The sequence below is a fragment of the Podarcis gaigeae genome, assembly GCF_964106915.1.
Source record: "Podarcis gaigeae genome assembly, chromosome: 3".
NCBI lineage: Eukaryota > Metazoa > Chordata > Lepidosauria > Squamata > Lacertidae > Podarcis > Podarcis gaigeae.
The window spans coordinates 53,832,316-53,856,102 of NC_139680.1; the positions used below are offsets into that span (position 1 = coordinate 53,832,316).

A 23,787-nucleotide genomic window follows, 5' to 3' on the forward strand; every position below is an offset into this window, starting at 1 on the left:
GAGAACTCGCCTTCCCGTTCATCTTGGAATTCAGCTCGGAGACGCCGCCCTTTCCTTTAGGGGGCCACGTCATTCGCTCCACCAACCCGGAAATGGCCCTCGGCGGCATCGCCTCGGCCAATGGGCGGCTCGTGCGTAGGCAAGAGGGAAAAGGTCAGGGCAGGTATGGAGATGGCGGCGCTAACGGAGGTTGCCGGGCAGATAAAACCGTGTCCGTGAGGGAAAGGAAGGCGAGATGGTTTGCGCCTCGCACTGCGGCTGAGCCTCCCTCGCGACAGCAGCAGCAGCCGCCGCCGCCGCCTCTCCCGCCGCCGCCTCTCCCGCCGCCGCCGCCTCTCCTTTTCCCGCGTCCGGTTCCCTCGCGCCGTCCTCCGCCCAGACCAATGAGCGTCGCGCACGAGCTGCTGTGGCGCCTGCTGCACCTCCTCCTCCACGTCCAGCGCGCGCTCTTCGCCTGGTTCCGAGGCTGGTTCGGAGGTCGCGGCTCCTGGCCCAGCCGTTGGCGGCGGCGCGCGGCTTCGGCCGCGGCCGCCGTCGCCTCGCGGGCTCTCCTGGCCCCGGCGGCGGTGGGCACGGGGGCTTTCGCCTACCATAGGCCGGCGGCGGCAGGGCGGAAGGTGGTCGGAGGAGGAGGCGGCGGCCGGTGGCGCAAGGACGGGAAGTCTCTGCAGAAGCTGCCGGGCCACGTCGGGCTGGTGGTGGTCGAGGAGGAGCAGAGCTACGCGGACATGGCCAGCCTGGTGGTGTGGTGCATGGCGGTGGGCATCTCCTATGTCACCGTCTACGACCAAGAAGGTGAGTTGCCCTCGGAGCCGCCCTTCGGCCACCCGCCTTGTCCGCTTGTCCTTTCGATTTTCTCCCATCCCATGCGGAGGACGTGACCTTGCCCTTGCTCGGTTCAGAAACGTTTGCTCTAAGTTAACAGTTTACTATAAATAAAGGCAACCCGCGCATACCGGGAGGCAACTTCCACGGAAGTCGCATGTGCCTCCTCTGAGAACACAAGTGTAGGGTGTGTTGGTGGCATCTGAAAGGGGTGACAGATGGGCAATGGGGTGGGGGTTAAGGATACAAAGACCTCTGTTGAACGGGGCTTATTGCCAGGTAACTGCACACAATTGCACCATTCAAATGAATGAAGGTGAGTTTGTCTTGATAAATTTTCAGTCCAAGGATTTCAATGACTCTGTGTATTAGTCAAATGCAATGCCCTGTTTCTGGTTGCCAGAACGTTGTCTCTCCCCTTCATTGCAATCCTGTGCACATTTACTCTTGTGTTCAGTATGCTTGGGAGTAAACCTCTTATAAACACAGTGGCATGTTGTTTTGAATATACATGCATAGGCTTGGGCTGTTGATCCCTTACCTGGACTGTATCTCTGCCTGAAGTTGAACAATCCCTTGCTCCTCTTCTATAGGTCCGAATTTGGAGCTGTGGAAGAGGTAGGTGATTCCCAGGAATTGTATAAGGCATCAGAGGACCTCAGAAGCCCAGTGTAATTGCTGGAATCATACTACCACTGTTTCTAATTCTAGGTTTGGGGCTGGGAAAGGGGAAGCAAGGGCTAGGTAGCTGCATCAACACCCTTGCTACCCAAACAAGTCCCAGACTTTCTCTGTAGAGCAAAAGACTGGGGCTTATTTATGCAGTGGGTGGAAGTGTAGCTCAAAGTGCCACCACTTTTCACTTTTCAAGGCTGGGACTTGACTGGATGGAGGAGATACACGGAGTGCCACAGCTGTCAACCACCTGTCTCCAGCCTTTTCCAGATGCAGCTGGAGGGAAAGGCTGAGGCTCATTTTGCAGTGGTGGATAGACACTTCTTGGACCACCCACTGTGCAAACAGCCAGCTCCGACTGTGGAGCTGGAGAGGTGGGTGACAATCTTCCCCATATCCCAATACAAGAGAGGGATGTCTTTGCTCCTCTCAACTTAACCAGGAAGGAAGCAGGTGGGTTTCTGCTTCTCACTCTTGCCAGAGAGCAATGTATCACTTGCCATGGCAAGGGGGCAGAATTGTTAAAGGATGATCAATGTACATGAAAGTTTTTTAACATTAAACAATAAAATTCAAACTAATTTATAAGAAAATACAAAACACAACTGTACAGAGAAAAAAGAATAGTGAAAGAATAACTAAAAGACCCTTTATCACATTTATATTGTGCATATCTTATCATTTATCCACACATAGAAAGGCAGACTCCCGCAGCGGTTCTCAACCTGTGGGTCCCCAGATGTTGTTGGACTACAACTCCCATCATCCCTGAGCTTTGGCTTTGCTAGATAGGGGTGATGGGAGTTGTAGTTCAACAACATCTGGGGACCCACAGGTTGAGAAAGTCTGCCCCAAGAGCTCACCTGGGTACATGTATCAAAGTCATGTAATTGAAAACCAGTGCTGCTTTCTTACCCCTCCCTATTTCCTGTCTAACAAAATGATAGAAGGTATTCCTGCCTATCTGAACCCCATCTCTGACCAATAAGGAACAGTACAAATTAGTTCTATTTTCTGACCAGATCCTATCATGCAAACTGTGTTTGCAGGGAAATGGGAAATAGTGGTGGTAGTTTAAGGTTTCAACCAAGAGCATTTGTCTGTAGCCTCAAGAGAGAGAAATATCTGATGCTGTATTATATTTTGAACTTTAGAAGACATTTTTTTCTGCCTTGAAGAATCAAGCCCGAAGCAGCTGCAAATGATGCAACTATGTGTAGGTTTAATTTAATTTGTTAATAAGTACAAGCATGTTATTTAAATTTCATATGACTACTTAGTCTCAGATTCACATGCTGATGGTTGTCATACTTTGAAGTGAATCACTTAAGAAGCTTTTTTCCATCTTGCATACATTAAAAGCAACAACATAAGCACAATTGATTTTATGATACTACACAGGGGCATATGTATTCAGATATTTAGCTGCATTCAAAAAGTTCTTTTTTTATAAAAATCAAGCTTTCAACAAACTGTAGTTGAAACTGGTTTTGGAAACAGACCAATTAAGAATAAAAAGTCACAATTCAATTCCATACATCTGTATTTTGTTTATAGCTAATATTTCATATGACAAACAATACTATGCAGCAGACACGTTTTCTCTTTTTGGAATATTTGGAATAGGAATTCTATCTAGTACCCATGGGGTAGGAAATCTTTTAGAGGTCAAGTTCTGAAACTGTCAGCATTTGGGCCTCTTTTGTAAGCTTAGAAAATAGTTTTTGGCTGCTGCTGCAATGGTGGTGATGGGTTATAATAATCTCCCCCAATCTCATACTCATCAAATGTTTGGGACCCATGGAAAATGGTTAGGGATGTTGGGTGTTATGATCTAAAACATCAGGAGGGAATCCAGCTGGAGAAGGCTGGGACATAGCATTGATTCATGGACATCTGTTGCTAGAATTCTAAAGTCATCTTTAGTCATAGTACGCTTGAAAAAGCAAACAACTCTTGTGTTACATTGAACCTTTATTTTGAGAGTAACTATATAAAATGTGTAATCATGTTAGCAGGCTATAGGGTAGGAGAGATTGGAATGGTTCACTTTGTCAGCTGACATTGCCTCCAACAGCATTGGAGAGGCCTTGTTTCATTCTTGTGAAAGCTAAAAGCAGACTGCTTGGTGCAAGGGAACCAAAAGATCCTCTTTCACATAAATGGTGCTTCCACTGAGGCTGTGCTTCTGCCACTGCATCCAAATGCATTTGTCAAGTGCTTACTTCAATAATGTTCTTTTTTACAAAGCACTGGGGTGAGGTGTTTTGATTTTTCTAATAAATCAGAAGTGAACTCTGTGTTTAAGATCTAAACTACAGAAAACTAAATAAATAGATTGAACAAATGTGGTATGAGCCAATCCCTCATTAGCTCCTACATTCCCAAGGAGTCATCTTACAGGTTAGCTAGTTATCCCGAGTAGTCCTTTCTTCTTCAGTGCCTTAGATACACGAGCATGGAGTGTTCGATACAACTATTAAAGGCATGTGAAGAGGCAAGATACAGCAACTATTAAAAAACAATTTAAAATGAGCCCATTTTTTTGCACATGATATAGCTGTTCCACTTCACAGGATCTCTTTCCCAGCTCCCCAGGCTGAAACAGCTACCATATCTCAAACGGAAGGAGGAATGGAGCATTACTGAGAAGAAATCTGTATCAATGTATTTTCTAAATTATTTATGTCATTTCAAACTATACTTCTAATATTATTTTCACTCAATTTGACAATATCTGTGTGAATGAAGTACATAAACTTTTTGTTTTTTGAGAATGTTTTAATAGGAACAGCCTACAGGGTGAAGGTGATGGCAAATAGCAACTCGATACATACTTGCATTCTAACAATTTGTTGTTGTTGTTGTTGTTGTTGTTACTAATTACCTTTTCTGCAACCTGAGGTCCGAGGAGAGTTACAATATTAAAACACAATATTTAAAACAAAACAAAACACAATACTGTATTAAAACATTTCAAAACAGCCTAGTCACAGAAACAAGGTGGATCCTAAAAATGTATATATCAAGTGTCAAAAACCAGATTAAGAAAGCTGCATCTTCAGAATTTGTTGGAAGTTGTATAGTAAAGGTGCCAGATGCAACCTGGGGACTGTCACAAAGAATGCAGTCTCCCAGTCCACCACCCCTCAAGCTTCTAAGGGTGGAGGAACTACTAAAAGTGCCCCCTCTGCTGATCTTAGCAGTCAAGAGGATCTGTAGGAATGAGACAGTTTTCAGATATCTAGGCCCTGCATGTTTAGAACTTTAAACACTAATGTAAGTACCTTGATTGGGCTGGAAAGGAACTGTTAACCAGTGCAGCTGTTTCAGAACTGGGGCTATAGGAGATCTAAATGAACCCCCAGCCAGTAATGTGGATGCTGCATTTTGGATCAACTGAAGTTTCCAAGTAATCTTTTAAGGGCAGCTGCATGTAGAGCACATTGCAGTAATCTATTCTGGAAGTTACCAGGACATAGAGTGCAGTGGCTGAGTCATCTCTGTCCAAAAGGGGATGTAGCTAGTGAACTAGCCATAGCTGAAAAAAGGCATTCCTAGCCACCGAGGCCATCTGAGCCTCTGGGGCAGTGCTGAATCAAGGAACACCCTTAGGCTGCAGATATGCTACATCCCAGGGGGTGCAACCTTATCCAGGGCCTTCTTATCTTCTGGATATGGGAACTTGGAACACATAACACCCTCAGTTTTCAGGATTCAGCTTCAGTTATGCATGCTGGTTAGGAAAATCCAGACCTGTGGACAGGTGCTCTAGATATGTCCAGTTTTAAATTTTTGTATGTCTCTAAACACATGTCTTCTTAGGTGGAATTAAATTCCATAAAGAGAGACTGACTAGTACACATAGGGATTCCTCAATTTCAAATGTCTTTTATGTATAAATTAGAAGCTTGACTATCAAGAGCAAGGTGGAAACAGAACTTCAGACAGATCCAGAAGCTATAATAATAATAATAATAATAATAATAATAATAATAATAATTTATTATTTGTACCCCGCCCATCTGGTTGGGTTTCCCCAGCCACTCTGGGCGGCTTCCAACAAAGATAAAAGATACACTGAAATGTCACATATTAAAAACTTCCCTGAACAGGGCTGCCTTCAGATGTCTTCTGAATGTCAGGTAGATGTTTATCGCTTTGACATCTGATGGGAGGGCATTCCACAGGGCGGGCGCCACTACCGAGAAGGCCCTCTGCCTGGTTCCCTGTAACTTGGCCTCTCGCAGTGAGGGAACCGCCAGAAGGCCCTCGGAGCTGGACCTCAGTGTCCGGGCAGAACGATGGGGGAGGAGACGCTCCTTCAGATATACTGGACCGAGGCCGTTTAGGGCTTTAAAGGTCAGCACCAACACTTTGAATTGTGCTCGGAAACGTACTGGGAGCCAATGTAGGTCTTTCAAGACTGGTATACAGTGGTACCTCTGGTTAAGAACTTAATTCGTTCTGGAGGTCCATTTTTAACCTGAAACTGTTCTTAACCTGAGGTACCACTTTAGCTAATGGGGCCTCCCGCGCCGCCGCTGTGCGATTTCTGTTCTCATCCTGAAGCAAAGTTCTTAACCCAAGGTACAATTTCTGGGTTAGTGGAGTCTGTAACCTGAAGCATCTGTAACCCAAGGTACAACTGTACTAGCAGAAATGAGAAGCCTTATAAAATAGCTTATGTGTTGAAAAAAATAATGTTCCTATTTAATTATAGGATGGTAAATGCATAATAATACTATTGTGATTTTTTTCTTAAATATTCATGAACCAATCAACTTTTAAAACTGAATATTAAAAAGACTGCTTACTTTTTAAAAAGATGCAATTAACTTTCATAAGAAATACACATTAAAATGAAACATAATTGTATGTAACAGAACTACAATTGTATTAAATACATTAATCTAAGCCTCAACATGTCACAATTCTAATTTTTTTATACAACTCAGATTTTAAAGACGTCAGTACTGAGATAGGCTTTAATGGATGACTAATAACAATTTAGGGAATGTTATCTTCTGTGAAAGTAACTTTGACCTATTTGTATGGGCTGAACACAAGTTCTGTAGGCTTTAATGGATAACACTCCCACACAGCAAGGCTTCTACAAGATGATTTATAATTGAAAACCTGTTGGACACTTCTCTGCCTAATGCAGAAAAGGCAATTAGTTTATTCTGCTGAAAGCATAACAACTCTTTATTTCCAGGCAAATACCTGGTACAAAAATATATAAACCATTTTCATATTAACTTTATATCTTAGGCCCCTAGAGATCAAAGGAACATTTCTGTAATGCTAGCCCTAAGAAGGGGTAGGAATTGTTTCAAGGAAATAATTTGAGTACTAAAAGTTTTAAAGAAACTTAACACTAAAAAAATTGCTGGAACCAATATAAAGGAAGAAACATAAATTACATGCTTGCTAAACTTTTTTTTTGAGAGAGAGAGAGGGGGGGCTAATAAAGTTGACAAACAACTGCACATAAAGAAAATTTGGTGCCTCCAGTTTTCAGAAAGCTAAGAAATATTAACTCTAATAGTAATGAATAGCCCTCTATCATGAAGTTTTTAATATCTGATGTTTCATTGTGCTTTTTATATTCTGTTGAAAACTGCCCAGAGTGGCTGTGGCAACCCAGTTACGTAGATGGGTAGGGTACAAGTAAATAACAATAACAATAATAACAGCAGCTCGTGAGGCACTCAAACCAGAAAAGCTGCCCCTGGCCTTGTCTTTAGCCTATTTTTATAGCACAGTAGCAGTTGATTGGTGTGTCATACCTATATAGTCACATATGTACAGTTGGGAACCACTTAACTTGGACAGATTTCGGAACATTCAGGACAGACAAAAGTAGTCACTTCACACTGTGCATAGTTTATTTGTAGGATGTAGTGTTGGCCACCAACTTGCATTAAAAGAAGATTAAATATATTCATGGAGGATAAGGCTATCAACAGCTACTAGCCATGGTGGCTGGGCAGTACCTTCCATGTTGAAGGCAGCATGCCTCCAAATACCAGTTGTGAAGAAAGGCAAGTGGTGTGAATGCAATCAGAATGCTGTTACACTCAGGTTCTGCTTTCAGGTGACCACTGTGAGGACAGGATGCTGCACTAGATGGGCCTTTGGTCTGATCCAGCAGGACTGTTCTTACAGAAAGTACTCAAAGTTTATTTGCCAGGTTCAACTGCAAGGTCTGTGGGAGTCATAACATCTTATTGTGCAAAGTCACCTCTACAGCTGCTGCTACTTGTTCAGACAAGTACAGCTTGGTTAACAGTAGTTCTGGTCTGTGCCCAGCAGCATGTGTTTGTTTTTTCTTTGTTTTTATTTAAAACAAAGGCTGAGACTTAGCTAGATTTAGCACCCATTGGCCTCATTTACATGACTATTCAGTCCTGGTTTTAAGGTAGACTACATAACCTGTAGTTCATTATGTTGTCAAGTTAAACTCTAATAAATAAATCATTTTGGGTAAAAGTGTTGAAAGAATTGGCTGGGTTCCAAGAGCCATGCAACTCACTCTGTGCACCGCAATCAGCACTTAGGTCGTGTGACAGTAGTTGTTAGTAGTTAATGCAGCTCCAGTGTCTGTCTTTTGGGGTGGGGGCAAGGCATCAAAAACTGTTAGATACGCCCAAAGCCTTAGGTGTACCTTCAGTAGAGTTTTTGTATCCTGGACATTACTTGCACTTGTGGATTCTGGTAGTAACAAATGGTTGGATATAAAGTTGTAGAAACAGAAGACTGTTCATGCAACATATATTCCCTTTCTTCCCACACCCCCCGAGAAACCTTTTTGGAGTGCCATACCCAACTTAGCAATACATGAAACTCTACCCGTAGGATCCCACATGGAAATTCATGCCTTAAGATTGGCTGTTTGGGAAAGCTCAAAAAATGTCACCCACCTGACACTTTCAAATTGGGCAAAAATAAACTTGAACATGCGTTAATGATGTCTTCAAGTTCTTCAGTTCACCTTTAAAATCAAGACTACTTACAATCAAGCAGCTACACAAAATAAATGCAGTATAAAATTGCGAGAATAACATTTATATTAAAAAATTACAAATAGAAATCCATACTTTTACTTTGGAACTTTAATCTTATTGTTTTTTCTTCTGTTAATTACCGTATTTTTCGCTCTATAGGATGTACTTTTTCCCCTCCAAAAATTGAGGGGAAATGTGTGTGCGTCCTATGGAGCGAATGCAGGCTCCTTGGCTTCAGCGATAACAACGCTAAGCTTCCGAAGCGCAGAGGGAGCGCTCCCTCCGCACTCTGGAGGCTTCCCGTTGCTTTCGCTGAAGCCTGGAGAGTGAGAGGCATCGGTGCGCACCGACCCCTCTCACTCTCCAGGCATCAGCGATAGCTGCCTGAAGGCCTTTGGAGTGCAGCGCACGTTTCCGCTGCGTTCTGGAGGCTTCAGGTTCCTTTCGCTGAAGCCAGGAGAGTCTTGCTCTCCTGGCTTCAGCAAAATGAACCTGAAGCCTGAGGAGCGCAGCGGGAACTTGCGCTGCGCTCGGAAGGCTTCAGGGATAGCCACGCGCAGCCCCTCCGGCAGGGAGAGGCTGCACGCGGCTATGGCTTTTTTAGCCCCGCACAGCCTCTAAAGAGGAAGCCAAAGAGGAAGCCAAAACAGTGAGCGGGATCCATCCCGCTCGCTGCCTTGGCTTGTGCCATAGCCGCACGCAACCCCTCCGGCAGGGAGAGGTTGCGCGCAGCCTGTACGCTGCTCTTTGGGGCTGGGGGGGAAATAAGATTTTTTTTCTTGATTTCCCCCTCTAAAAACTAGGTGCGCCCTATGGTCCGGTGCGCCCTATGGAGCGAAAAATACGGTACATTTTTATTCTGCCCTTCCTTCAAAGAGCTTAGGGTAGCATACATGATGCTCTGCTATTTATATTAAATTAGGCTGGGCCATATGATTACTGTTTAAAATATGATCTGTTTTTAATTTTTTAATCCTTGAAGGTGGAATAATTGGAACATAATTCTGTTTACATTAGCTGGATATAGTAGTTGATTTCAGCAGGATTACTAATCTCCAGTCGGTATTCTGATTTGTGCAACAGACTAATCAAGTGTGGCTGAAAAAGATTTCTGGTATCTGTTGCCAAACTGTAGTTCGCTTTTCTCAAATTCAGATGGCTGAAAGCTGTGCTTAAGGAAGCTTAGCTACTATTTGGCATGATACATGAATTAATGTTCCGTAATTCTAGGAACTACTGAAAACAAAACAAAAGCAGACAAACCATTGTTTCCTCTGTGTGTGTGTGTGTGTGTGTGAGAGAGAGAGAGAGAGAGAGAGAGAGAGTAGCAAAAACCATGGTTTGGTACGAGAACTTCAACTATTTGATGTCAAATTGAAAATTCATACAAGTTTCTGTAAGATGGCTAGCCTCTACATGTTTTTCTTCAGGGGGTAAATGAGGCCCAGATATCCTTGGAATTTTTTAAAAAGAAAAATAATTAAACTATTTATATGATTCTAGAGATCTATAAAAATACTGACATAGATTACCTGGAAAATGATGATTAGCCAGTACTTCTTTCTCTTCTCTTTGCAAGGTTTTTTCAAGAGAAATAATTCAAGGCTAATGGATGAAATCCTAAAGCAGCAGCAGGAATTGTTAAATCTTGACTGTTCCAAATATACAGTGAAGTTTGCAAATCAAGATAAAACAGATCAAGGTAAGATTTCTTATTTTGAAAATCCTGTACTGTTATTGAGAACTAGAAAGTTCCTGGACACCCAAATCTGATCCACAAACATTGATTAACTCCCTGCATGGGAATTAATGGGTATCTCCATGAGTACAATAAATCCCATGAACATCTCAGCATATGCTGATAGCTGGAATTGAGTGTGAATGCCTTATTTTACAGAAATGACTGGCAGTTTTAGTTAAATGTTTTAAGTTTTGATATTAAACTTTTACTGAACTATTAATATTTTAGCAAGCGTTTCTTGTGATTCTTTACAGAAGGTTCATTTTGTAAATTAAATTTAAAATAGGCTTGCTGCTGGGAGCCTTCACTGGCTTTGGGAGTGGAGAATGATGTTTATCCTGTTTGCAAGTGAGAGGTGAACTTCAAGTAAAGCTGACTTCTTCCATTTCCATTTAGTTGCTTTAAGTTCTTTCTTTTTTGTTGCAGTTTTAAATTGCCAATCTACACTGAATGTGCTGTCTTCAGAGGATGGGAAGACAGATATAGTAAAAGCAGCTCAGAAATTTTGCCACTTAGTAGCACAAAAACAAAAAAAATGCACAGATCTGGATATGGACGTCTTGGAAAACTTATTAACTAGTAAGTATGATGGCTGAAGTTGTTTACCCCTCATGAAGCGTGGTGTGGGGGAGGTGTGGCTAATCAGGTGGCAGTAATTTTCCCAGACCCAAACACATTTGTATCTAGAGCTCATACCCATTGTGCACAGTCTTCAAACTGGCAGATTCTGAGGGCTGCTCCACAGAATACCTATTTCCCACAAGTGTTTTGGTGTATGCTATGTAGTGTTGTGCATTTCAAAGAAATTTAATTGCTTGTGGGACGTGAGTGACTCATTATTTGTTATAGCACATAAAGTAATTTGGAGAGAATTGCTTCAGCCAAGCCATCTGAGGTAAATTTTATTCAATTGCCAATTGAAATTTGGCTATAAAGGAATTTCAGGGGAAACTTATTTTGACAGCTGTAGTGCAACTGCTTTTTTTATTAAGTAGTGCCAGGAGATTGTTACATTAAGTGCTGTTAAAAACAAACTGTAATGCCTCACTAAATTTACCATTTGGCAGTGTTTCATTTTAGCGAGCAGAATTGTTTTATCTGCTTTTGTTTAGCTATATGTTACAGCTTGATGAGGAAATGTTCAAGTTCACTGTGGATATATACACTGATGTCACAAATGTATATTCCTGGCTGCCATTAATTACTGTGTCAGGTTAAAAGATAAATGCCTGCCATAGCACAAAGTGGAACACAGGTGTGGGCCAATACAGGCCTGTATAGGGCTTTGGAGGCATTTGAAAGCAGATTTCATACTGCTCGGAAGGGCTTCTGAAGTTCAACATAACATCAGATAAAAGATCCATACTTACTTAATCAGGAAACGGGAGCAAACTGCATGGCAGTAGCAAATTCTGGCTGCTTTGGACACCTCCACCTTCAAGTTAGCCTGAAGAAGGAATATGTCATGCAGTAACAGCAATTACTGCTGATAGTACAATCACCTTTTTTGAAATCAAGACAAGGGTTGTGATTCAAAGAAGGCATGTGTGCAATGTGAAAAAGAATTGAGTGAACAGCTAAATAATTTTTTGACTTTCTTGAAACACTTGCTGGAGATGTGGCATGTCTTCTTTAAAATAAAACTGTACCTTGCTTTCTTTAGCCATGGGTACTATTGCCACAACAAAAAATAATGACACGTCCTTTTATGTGTTTGGCTCTCAAAGCAGCTTAGAAGGTTGCACTTTGAACTACAGCCACTGCATGGTGGTTCTGAAAACACTGGAAGCTTAAAACACTGATTGAACAGTTGAATTTGCAGTCTTTTACTGTAAACTATATGCTAGAAATAGCAAGAAAATAAAGCTAACAGAGATTCAGATTTCCTTTGCTCTAAATGAACAAAGTAGTAATAAGCATACTTGCTTTCAGTAAATTCCAAAGTCAGTGGACACGGCAGTGTTTCAGTTAAACTATTATAAAGACCAAAAAATGATAATTTTTTAAAGTACTGTTTAAACTGGATAATCAAAATTGTAATTGTAATATTTATCTTTATATACCAACTAATTTTGCACACAGTAGTTAACTGTCAAATTGTTTGAGGTCATTTTTATGGGGCCTAAGTGATGTCCTCTCTAAAATATTTGGTACTGTTCTATGGAAAATAATTTGTAAGAAATGCGCATTGTATGTGAAGATGTGTTAAAGCTCTAATGTAACAAGATGGTCTTAATTCTACAACCCCAAACTATTACTCTCTTTAGGTACTAATGGCTTTCCTGACCCAGAATTAATATTAAAGTTTGGTCCTGTGGACAGTGTATTAGGATTTCTTCCATGGCAGATCCGATTGACAGAAATTGTGTAAGTTGACTATACATAGTTGTGTGTAACTTGGAACATTTACTTTGTATTGCAAGTGGCTTTGACCCTTTGTGTTCAAACTTTCATGTGTGATTTTCAGTAGTTACATTTATCAGTGAATATGCTCTTCTTGTCATCATGCCCCAAATAATAATAGTTCTCAAAAGCCCCTATTAAAAGCATTCTGACAGTTTCTTTTCCTTTAGTTGATACATAGTTTCCCACTTTTTATAAAGGTGCAAAATGTGTGGTCAACTTGTGAAAGGAAAAATAATAATTATTTTGTTAGGAGTATAATAAATTTGTAATAAGAGAAGGGAAGCCATTTATTTTGTTACTCTGAGTACCAAAAGACTGTTGAAAGATGTTGCAGGACATTCTGATCCCAAATAACCTTCATGTTGCCCATTGAGATCACATCCTAGTTTTCCATGTTAATAGATGTAGAATATCTACCCTCACATAGATCTGAACTTGAAATTGGTTACAGAGATTACTATTCCTAACTTCACCCTTTAGCATGAATTAAAACAGTTTGAAACATCTAGATTTTTTAAATCGTAGGTTAGAGAATTGAAGCCTGCTACCACTACAAAGCAGATCAGCAGCAGGCTTAGTTCTACCAAGTGTATACCAAGAATATGTTCTCTATACCATTCCAGTGGGGGAAGAAAATAAATATTGCACTTCAAGCCTGGTTTCATGAGTGTATGTGTGAAGTAGAAGTGGTGTGTCTCCTACCCCAGGGGTTACTTGGCTATAGGAACCCAATCATAATGAGAGGTACTTTGCTGCTAGATACTGATTTAACAGAGCTTCACTGTACCCATAAGACAGATCCCCATTCAGCATAGTAATATTCTTCAGGAGAGCAAAAAAAAAAAAAGCCTGCATCAGAAGCAAAAGCCTGTCTAATATTATGTGACCCACTGTGTTAAAAGCTCTAGAAAGGTCAAGGGGAGGGGAGGGGTAGTGTTTTCTTTTTCTGCCCAAGTGCTGTATTTCCTCCTGGGCAACCTTCCAGAAGCCACATTCCAGCAGCAGACATGGCTAGGACAAAAGTGGGCATAGCTACAGTTGAGGAGACCAATTTCTCCTAAAAGATTTTAGCTTGTTTTCCAAGACTAATTACCAGAGGGAGTGATTTTCCCACCCTAGATTTGATCTGTCCAAAAAACGTGTGCTCCTTGTGCAGCAGTTAGGCTTGAAAGAAAGCCTTTCTTCCTGACCTAATTGCTGGAGAGTGGCAAGGAGCAGGTGCTGTGGGCTGGTTTGCAAGCTGCTGATTCTCCACTGGTCCACTGGTCTAGGATGACATCATCTGTGGCAATCACCAGGTGTAGGTTGCCTTCCAGAACAACTGAACCCGTTCAATTAATGGTTCCTGCATAAGCATGGCTCAACCTAAAGATTTAGACCTGGGAATAAAAAGTGCTAAGTATCTCTGGAAGTTACAGATGGTCTTCCCATAAACATTAGCTACACAGCAAATCTCCCCTTCACTCCAGTCATGCTTGTGCATTATTCATCAGCACTTAGGTTGTGGGGCTTTCTGGCAGGCTTCCACACTGTAATCTTGATTCTGTAAATAATAATCTTAACATGCATCAGTCATGCTTTGTAAATATTCCTGGAATCTGCCCTGTTGTGTGTTTCTTAAAGGGCCAGGTCGATCAGGCACAACACTCTAAAGTACTGTTTCATGTAAAAGGCAACACTAAATTCAGTATCTTCCATACAAGTGTTCCTGTGTGAATAGTTCTGTGGTATCAGAAAATTACTTAATGTAACCAGCTCAGTACAGTCAAATAATGACTGGGTTCATACAATCCATGATTAACTCTCATCTGTCACTATGCAAATCTTTAGAATTAAGGGAAATGGTTGAAACTAAATCCTGGCTGAGGAATGAAGATTGGATTTCTGAAGTTCTCTAGAATGGGGTTTGGATTTCTGAATCATTCCAGATATGGAATTATAACTATCCCTGAAAACAGAAGTTAGTTGAAGAGCTGTTAATGTAGTAAGATGGTGCCAAAACTGATACAAGAAAGCATGTGTTAGGCTTGACTTCCCTTCAGTAGAAGGTTAACAAAAGCATTACCTGGAAAGGTGTGTTGGTATTTGAGGACTATCATACTTGACTGTCATGTCAACAGAAAAGCTATGTGAAAGTAAACCTGTGAAGTAGGATTGAATAGTATTGCACCTGTAGCTGGAGCAATTATGTCTCCTATCATTTTTCTACTTTTCTCCCTCCTGTTTAGTAATCCCAATACTGTGCAGAGCCGGTCAGTTCTAAGTAGTCATCTATTCTAATGTTAAGTCATTTAAGTTTGCAAATCCACTTGATCAATAAAATTTTAATTGATTTCAGTTTTATTGCTCTGACTTCAAGGTTTGTCCAGAGTTATGTCTGTGACATGCTGTGTATCAGCTTGAGAATAAACCAGTGAAATAGTTCAAAGGCAAGGATTAGGATAAAGCTACTTGGATTTATCCAGTGCACACATTACTTAGGATATTTAGCTGCCTCTTTCCAATTGTGTTTTCCCAGTTCTTTGCCTTCACATGTGAACATCAGTTATGAAGAATTCTTCTCTGCCCTCCGTCACTATTCAAACTGTGAACAGCGCGTGGGAAAATAACTTCTTGCTGAACATTATCAGGATTTCCATGGAAAGGACCCAGTGTCTCTGTTTACAAGTACCTGTGATACATAAAAGTCCAGTACATAGTCTCTTAATTTATCAAATTCAATAAAGTGTCTTACCTTTTTAGAATTTGTATGCGTGTGTACTCATAGTCTTTGGAGTTGCGGGGAAAGCAGTGGTCTACTGCTGTGGCATATGGCATACCATAAATATTGTAAAACAACTGTTTAGAAGCTTCAGGCCTCTTTCCAGTGACCAAATCCTTAATAAAAGGAATACTTCTGACTTTGAGGGAACCAATCTAAGTAGCACTACAATCAATGGGGAGAAACACTGGACCATATAAAAACCCTTCCTAGAATTTTCTGCTGTCACACCTTTGTTGTCTCATTCTCTCTCATTGGACTTGAATAACTGAAAGTCTAGGAAGCTGTCTGCATAGTTGTCCTCAAAAGCTTCTAGAAATGCACCTCAGGGGTTTGGGGGCGTGTGTGTGCTTAAAATGGAATTAAAAGTATAGCTGAAAAAGATAATCATAGAAAGGTCAAGGGGTTTCTCAAACATGCTTTTTAATCACACATGTTAAGTACATTATGAAATAACCATTAGAACAACTGGCAGCTGCAAAAACTATAGCCACAGTCTTCCCTTTCTCTCTTAGGAAGGTGGGTGTTTCCACAACTTGTTAATTGACAATTAAACACTTTATTAGAAGTCAATAAATGTTGGGTTGGATCATCACCATATAACGGAATCACATAAACTGATTTCCCCACCAAACAATATGAACTATAAGATATACATTACAGTGTGTGTTTTAAAATGATATACTCAAATTCTAAGGTAAGTTAAGAAATACAACTTGTACTATTTTAAAAGGCTTAATTTCATTTTGATAATTATAGTCCAAATCCACTGTGATGCATTCATTATAAACATAAGTAAAATTGTCAATTTACATTTTTGTGGTAATGTAAATGGATTGTGTTTGGCTGCATATAGCAGCAAAGGGCAGGAAAGTATTAATTTAATATGCACTGATGAACCTGTTCCCCTCCCCCCATTATAAGATATGGCATGGCTGTCTGCATAAATGACTGTGACAATTGTTGTATGGCAGTGTGATAATACAATCTAATTGCAAAACAAATATGCAGAAAAATAAAATTCATAGACTCATTTTCTTGATCCTGCAGCTACTTAGGTGCTGTTTAATATATATGGTATACTGTTCCTTCAAACTCTTAACCTAATTTTATCCCTAAACATTGATTGGTGACGTTAAGTGTCCAGGTGTTCCTTTTCAAAAGAGTATTTTCTTATGGAATGGAAAGCCCATTATTTTTTTCGTTTAAAATGGAACCAAATTTAATATATTTTGCAAATGGCTTTTTATAAATGCCACAAATCAGTGTAGTAAAGTATTGCAGATCATGCTGCTATTAAACAGTATTTTTCTTTTTTAGATCAAATCTGTAATAGGTTCAAAAAGCTCATAACAAGAGTAAACTAATTGATTTCTTATTGCTTGTTTTTGAGAAAAATATGCTTTCTGCTGTGAGCTAATGAAGTAAAAAGGCACCAGGATGGTATTCACAGTCATTGGAATACCAGAAGCTCCTTCCTGCTTTGCTGTAGTCCTCAAATTTCTATTATGAAGTCCATGAACATGTGCAATATATTTCAGTAATGCTTTTGACTAATGCACACAGTTCTACAATTTGGACCTATTTGGTTTGCTAGAGAGAGGGTGTGTGGAGCGTAGCCTGAAAGAGAGATTCTAGGTAGTAAACTTCTGTGTGGTTGGAATTATCTGGAGAGAACTGGCAAATGAAATTCAGAATCATGAGCTTACCAAAAGAATTCTGGTACAGGAAATGACAATTACAAGCGCAAAGGGGAGAGTTTTATGTTCTATTTTTTTTACTTGTTAATTTCTTTCCTTGCTTATATCAGTCTGCTGCAAATTGCCAAAGAATATTTACAGTGCCCACCCTGATTTTGGTCATTCCTTGTCACATTTGACACCATTAGTTTCTGTAATTTGGGCCAGAATTTAACAATGAGTTAGCTGTGCCAAAAACACTGTGCATATCCACAATTTACTCTTTTTGAATGTATGTCATTGCAGTAAGCTTCCCCCTCCCTCTGTTGTCTTGTGAGAAGATATAGCAGTGACATTATGTATATCTTTGGATACCTGTAAATAATATGTAAAGCAAGTTTTTATGATGAAGAAATTCTTGGATTTCATTACTGAGAGTAAAATCTGAACCTGTAAAACAAATAAATTTATCTTTCTACAGGCAGTGATGGTGTACGGATATGTGTATTGGTTCTGCATACAAAAGTCTCTCTGATTATGCTTATCAGTGTATAATATGTAAGAGAAGACATGTTGGTCTATTCAAACAGCCATCAGGATTTGATGCACGGTTTGAGGTTGGATTGAACGATGTATTCACTCAGTCAGGATAGCTCTCTCTCAGGGTAACTACTACATTGAAAAAATGGCAATAGAATCTAGGCTAATGGTTAGTGCAAGCCATAAAATAGAAGCAATTTACAATTTTTAAAATTATGTGCAGCTAGTTATGAAAGTCAATAAGCTGTTTCTGGTTGGCAGTTGTTGCCACAATAGTGCTGGTAGTACTAGCTAGTACTAGCTAGCAACGTCAGTGCACCATTATATCTTAAATACTAGATCAGGTTACTAATAAACATAAGAAATGCTATCCCTTATTTACTATTACCTTTTCAATCTTCTAATTTTAATGAATTTGTTTTGGAGGTTTGTGTTGCAACAAAAATGGTAACTAGATTTTTTTGTGGTTTATATGACTTCTGGCTTGATGGTAGGGGATACTTTTAATGCTGCCTTTACTGATTATTGTAATTCAAGGGGAAAACTCCAATTTTCTAAAAATGTCCTGATTGCACTGGAAGATGTACCAATTTTTGCTTATTCTAAACTTGCTAAAAATGCACAAAAATGCCTTTTAACTTTTTGATTGCGGAATCAAAGAAGCCAACACCTTTTCTGCTGCAAAACACAAAAGCATCAACATTAAAAGAATTCCAGAACCACCAGTATCACCCTTAGGGCTCAATATTTCTGAAGCAGCAAAGACCATTGTGGGTGTTGTTAAGATCTGACATGGCAAGAATAGAGCCAATAATTTATCTTCATCCTCTTTGTGGAGATATTCTGCAGATTCATGCCAAGGACTACTATGGTGACAAATGATGTCTCAAAACATCATAACAGTGGTGCACCACTGAGGCTTACTTCCTGCAAAGGATCACCAGTGTTCAGTCCCATAGTGAAGATGGCATCAACCCCGTACTTTACAAAGAGAATAAAAGTGCTCCTGGTGTTGCTTTGCCACATACCGGTATTTAAGCCTTGATGTCCTTAGGGATAGTTGTGCTTGGTAATTATGCTTTGGCTTCTGCAATTGTGATTTGTAAGAAGGCAGGCAGACATGTGTTAGGCAGGTAATAAAGTGTGCTTCCTGAAGCATCTCCCTTCAAAGGAAGTCATGTTGAAAGTGATACTTGAACTATGCTGGTGGAATACTAGGCTGGAGGTGGGAAAGGGATGGTTTGGGTGTGTCAGGTGTCAGAGTGACAATTATGAAGGGTGAATTATGTTTGTGGTTTAAGTTGATATTGTAACTTTAATCCAGTAAATAAGGTTCGGGGAAGCCAGGTGTTTACTTTTTACTCACAGGGATTCTGCAATTTTGCTTCGTAAAACCAATGTATAAAAAGAGCATAAAAGTTGCTGAGTGACTGAAAAATGCACACCTTACAATTATTTAATTCATCAGCTACTCTTTGCCTTGAATAATCATTTGGGGAATTCAACATGTGTCATGATTCCACTACATTAAACACAGAAAGAAGTCGGGGTGAGCTAAAGCAAATGACAAGCTTTGGTTTCATGAGACAAGGCAGCATCAACTTTCTCTGTGTTAAAAGACCAGTGCCAGCACCTTACATTGGAATTGAAGGCAAATAAGGCAGCCAGTGTTCATTTTCCACAATGCTACACTGCCTTATTTCCAGCAAAGCGCAATACTATTTTTTTTTTTTTTTAGTAAAATGTTTCTCATATGAGTAGAAGGCATTTTATAGTCATATTGTACTTTGATGTATACTTGGTTTTAAACTGGAGCATGGGAATCTTTACCTCCCTAAGGGTCAAATTCCTTCAGGGGAAAGAAATAGGGGAATGCATAGCGGATGCTGGTGGGGCCAAAGCTGGTGTGCAGGCAACATGCATATTACACAACACACACACACACAGTGTGCTAAGAAAGCAAGGAGGAAGCCAAGGTGAGAAAAGCTTATGCTGCAGCAACAGATCAGATTGGCAGAGTAGGGCTTAGCTCCATACTAACGGAGGTAGTTGTGGGGGGGGGGGTTGTCTCTGCAGCCGATATAGAACCTGGGAAAGCAGAGATAATACACTCTGCTTGGTCAGCTGGCCATGGAGGAAAGATCACTGTCAGGTTGCTGAAATCATGGAGAGAGTAACACTGGGATAGGTGACTTAGTGTAGGGGAAGATGTGTAGCCCATTACATAGAAATTGGTGTTCCCACGTGGCTTTGTCTTGCTCTCATTTTGATGCAACAGAAAGGGTGTTGGCTTTCTCGGCTCATATTTTGAAACACATTTCCTGTATTTTCCATAGCAATTTGGAAACTAGCAGAGGCTTCTTATTTTGTTTCATCAGAATACTTTCATCTGTCTTTACGTAAAAGAATGCCCAAGGCAGCTAGCAATAATAAAATATATCAAAATAAAAACAGGGAACAATAAAAGAGTATGAAGTGTGCAAAAAAAAAAAAAGCTTAATAAAAAGAATAATGGAAGAAGCAAGGACCAGGAAGGTTCGGCTGGGAACATTTAGCGGACTAGCCTAGTCACCATAGTCCATTGACAGCACGCCATGCTCCAGATGTTGCTGGACTCCTACCTCCCACTAGTCCCAGCCAGGATGGCCAATGGTCAGGGAGTATGGGACTTGTAGGCCATCAGGTTCCCCATCACTGGCTTATGCTCATTAATAAAATGGTCGTACAAAACAGTGCCTGCCTCTAAGATTAGATCCATAGTGTCCTAGCTTTGCCAGTTGTATTACCACAAAAGTGTGAGTTGCCTCCATGATACCGACAACAGCCATCGGCTCTGGATATGGTGCAACAGTGTCAGCAAAAGATATCACAAGCCATGAGATCAGACTGAAAAAGGAACACAGCAAGGCTTCCTCTTAGTTTTCTCATTGTTGATACCCTGTTTTTACTTCCTAAGTTGTTTCTGTGTTACAGTTTCCCTCACAATCAAGCTTGAAAGATAAGTTACTACAATACTTCCTTATATGAGGATCTCTCTCCAGGGCCAGTAAGCATAAGCAGTATGCATATAGTGGTGAACGTCTGAAAGGATTCTAAGCAGCTGTTGGCATCTTAGTAACACAAAGAACTTTGAGCAGGTAGAAGCAAGAGCAGCTTTCAACAAATAAAGCCACCAAAAAGCAGATTAGCTTGTAATCTAATTTAAGAAAACAAGTGTGCACTACCATTGGCTAGATCAACCCTTTCATAGTCACTACACTAATAATAAGACTGTCGATGGATTGGATTAGTTCAAGAGGGTTGGACACATCTAACCTAGTCCATGGAAGCTTATGTCACAACAGATCTGTTGCTACACAATCCAGTGCATGTTTACTTGGAAGTAAATCCCACTGTGTTCAATGGAGCTTATTTCCAATTATGTGTGAATAGTACAAATGCCATGTAGATGTTGTTGGACTCCAAGTCCCGTCAGTGCTAGCCAACATAGCCAGTGGTCAGGAATGCTGGGAGTTGTAGTCCAACAACATCTGAAGAGCCAAAGGTTACAGTCCTGGTATATAGCATTGTGGTCTTGATTTAGTTGGGGAAAGTAGTCTTTCCAGGGACCTGTGATCAAGCCAGACAACTTGAAGAACTACATTCTTTGAACAGAGGTTCCTCCCAAAGGGCTGCTGAACCTTTGTCACCAACCTTGAGCAGCAACTGCTTCAGGTTCCTACTTGCAAGTGAAGAGGTAGGAAAAATCAGAAATGGAATCCCCAGAATCATCACAACTACAGCACCTAAGAAATGGCCCTTGTTCTTGGAGACTAGAATTGCTAGGACCTCCTTTTTGTCTGAAAACAGTAACTACCTTGCCTTTGAGAGAAGTTAATGCAATCAATAGTTAAAGCCATGGTTTTCCCAGTAGTGATGTATGGAAGTGAGAGCTGGACCATCAAGAAGGCTGATCGCCGAAGAATTGATGCTTTTGAATTATGGTGCTGGAGGAGACTCTTGAGGGTTCCATGGACTGCAAGAAGATCAAACCTATCCATTCTTAAGGAAATCAGCCCTGAGTGCTCATTGGAAGGACAGATCGTGAAGCTGAGACTCCAATACTTTGGCCACCTCGTGAGAAGATGGAGGGCACAAGGAGAAGGGGACGACAGAGGACAAGATGGGTGGACAGTGTTCTCGAAGCTACAAACATGAGCCTGACCAAACTGCGGGAGGCGGTGGAAGACAGGAGTGCCTGGCATGCTCTGGTCCATGGGGTCACGAAGAGTCGGACACGACTAAACAACTAAACAACAAAATACAATCAAAATATCAGTGAACAATGCACAAGGATGCTGCATGAGACCTTGTTAGTCCAGTTAAAATAAGGTTGAACTTTCAAAAATAGTTGAAAGAAACTATCAGACTAGCATAAGAAACAACATTCTAAAAGGTGCAATGTCTAATCTGCAGGTAAAACCAAACAGGAAGTGATCAACCGACAGCACACAACACAGTCAAGCATGGTGTCCCCGTGCTAACAAAAACCAGAAGTGAATAGGAAATTGGGATAAGCTTTGGGACAATCAGATCACCTCCAGGAGAGTGTTTTCTACAAGACAGAAGAAAACTGTATCCAGTCCAACACGTTTTTGGAAGAAGATACTCTTAAGGATTTAGGCTCACCCAAAGCTTGTAGTGGGGTGTACCCCACCCACCCATTCCTTTTTTATTTCTACCCAGTTTGGCCACTATTACCATAGGGACATCATACTCAACAATGAGATAGCAAGAGAAATTTACAAAACTCATTTTAGAAGTATTAGAGGATTCAGAAATATTATAAAGCAAAAGAAAGAAGAATCCATTTGAACAGAAGTAGCAATATTACAATTTCAAGTGACTGTTGCTTTCCAGTCTTTTCCAGTAACAACCAAAAAAGTCTGCACTCTAGTTTTTATTAGCACAGGGACACTGTGCTTGAGAGTATCGTGTGCTGTCAGTAGATCACTTCCTGTTTGGTTATAGCTCCAGGTTATAACATGGAAAGAGGCCTCAGTAACCACACAGGGCTTTAGCGGATCCCATAACAGGGTAGTCTGCCACCCCACATCTGCAGTTAAGCCAGCTGACCACTGCCATTCCTCATGTAAATGAGACTCAAGGATGTGCTTGCATAGTCCTAGTTAAACTATGGGCTGAGCTTTACTCTTTTATATTGTTTCCAGGGGTGGGGGTGAATAATGCAAATGGAACTACCAAATTAAAAAAAAAAATGCTAAGCACATAGACAAAGCATTGCATTTGGAAAGAGGAAGCATAACCTCTGGGCTCACATAACCAATTATCTATTTCCACCCTTGTTTTGATGACAGGCTAGTTATCAAGAGATTAAATCAGTGAAGCAATGTGTACTCCAATGCAAAACTGACAAGCAAGGCTAGGCAGGCAATGGATACAAAGAACAGGAAACATGGCTTAATAGCTGCAGCCTATAGATATGACAGTTCTCATAAGGGGGAAAACCAAGCTCTGGTTTTCCACCTGCTAGTGGCACACCTTACTTTCCATGAAACTCAAGGTGTGAAACATGGTAAGCAAATCAGACAAGGAAATTCCAAGAAGCAGGTGTGACAGTCACAGGAGGTGCCTGGCTGGAAGTCAAAACCAGCAGTTGTATGCTTCTGGCATCTTGGACTACTTGTGGAAAACTTGCTTGGACTTCACAGGGCATTAAGTACAGTAGTCCCAGTGGCCAGTTGACAAATAGTAGCATATGGGGCTGAACTACTAAATAAATCAGAAAAGAAGAAACTAGCAAAAGTGGTCAGTCCTGATATTACGCATGTATACATTCACTTTTGGAATATTAGTAGATGGTGTTAAGCATTGACCCATGTGTTTAAGGATCATTCAGTCTTGATTTTCTAATAGCACTGCCCTATGCCTATGCAAACCCATTTTGAAATGGGGGATATTTTCCATTGCACTTCGTGATAATGCATAGGCTGTTCTTTTGAAAAAGTGAAAAGAAAAATATTGTCAGCTCTGCCCGATGCCTGAAGTAGCTCTTTGGAGTCTCCTCTTGCTGGGCAAGATAGTGATTTCATAACTTCCTGACAGTGCTGGCAGAACTCTCTCCTGGTTAGAAATGGATAGCCCAAGACA

The 23,787-nt window shown here is 40.7% G+C and overlaps 1 protein-coding gene across 1 annotated transcript; it reads left to right on the plus strand.

The window, feature by feature from the left end:
- Positions 1–77: 77 nt before the first annotated feature.
- On the plus strand, positions 78–17,581 carry NUS1 (NUS1 dehydrodolichyl diphosphate synthase subunit). Its single transcript, XM_083731430.1, has 5 exons — positions 78–795; positions 10,090–10,212; positions 10,678–10,830; positions 12,519–12,618; positions 15,176–17,581. The coding sequence occupies exons 1-5, from the start codon at positions 93–95 to the stop codon at positions 15,264–15,266; spliced, it is 1,170 nt and encodes a 389-aa protein (XP_083587556.1). The 5' UTR covers positions 78–92; the 3' UTR covers positions 15,267–17,581.
- Positions 17,582–23,787: the final 6,206 nt, after the last annotated feature.

What these genes read in the sequence shown, in the direction of transcription:
- NUS1 (XM_083731430.1), top strand. Translation starts at nt 93, where the DNA reads ATGGCCCTCGGCGGCATCGCCTCGGCCAATGGGCGGCTCGTGCGTAGG. An exon ending in CACCGTCTACGACCAAGAAG is followed by an intron (nt 796 to 10,089) that starts GTGAGTTGCCCT and finishes TCTCTTTGCAAG; the next exon opens with GTTTTTTCAAGAGAAATAAT. An exon ending in TCAAGATAAAACAGATCAAG is followed by an intron (nt 10,213 to 10,677) that starts GTAAGATTTCTT and finishes TTTTTGTTGCAG; the next exon opens with TTTTAAATTGCCAATCTACA.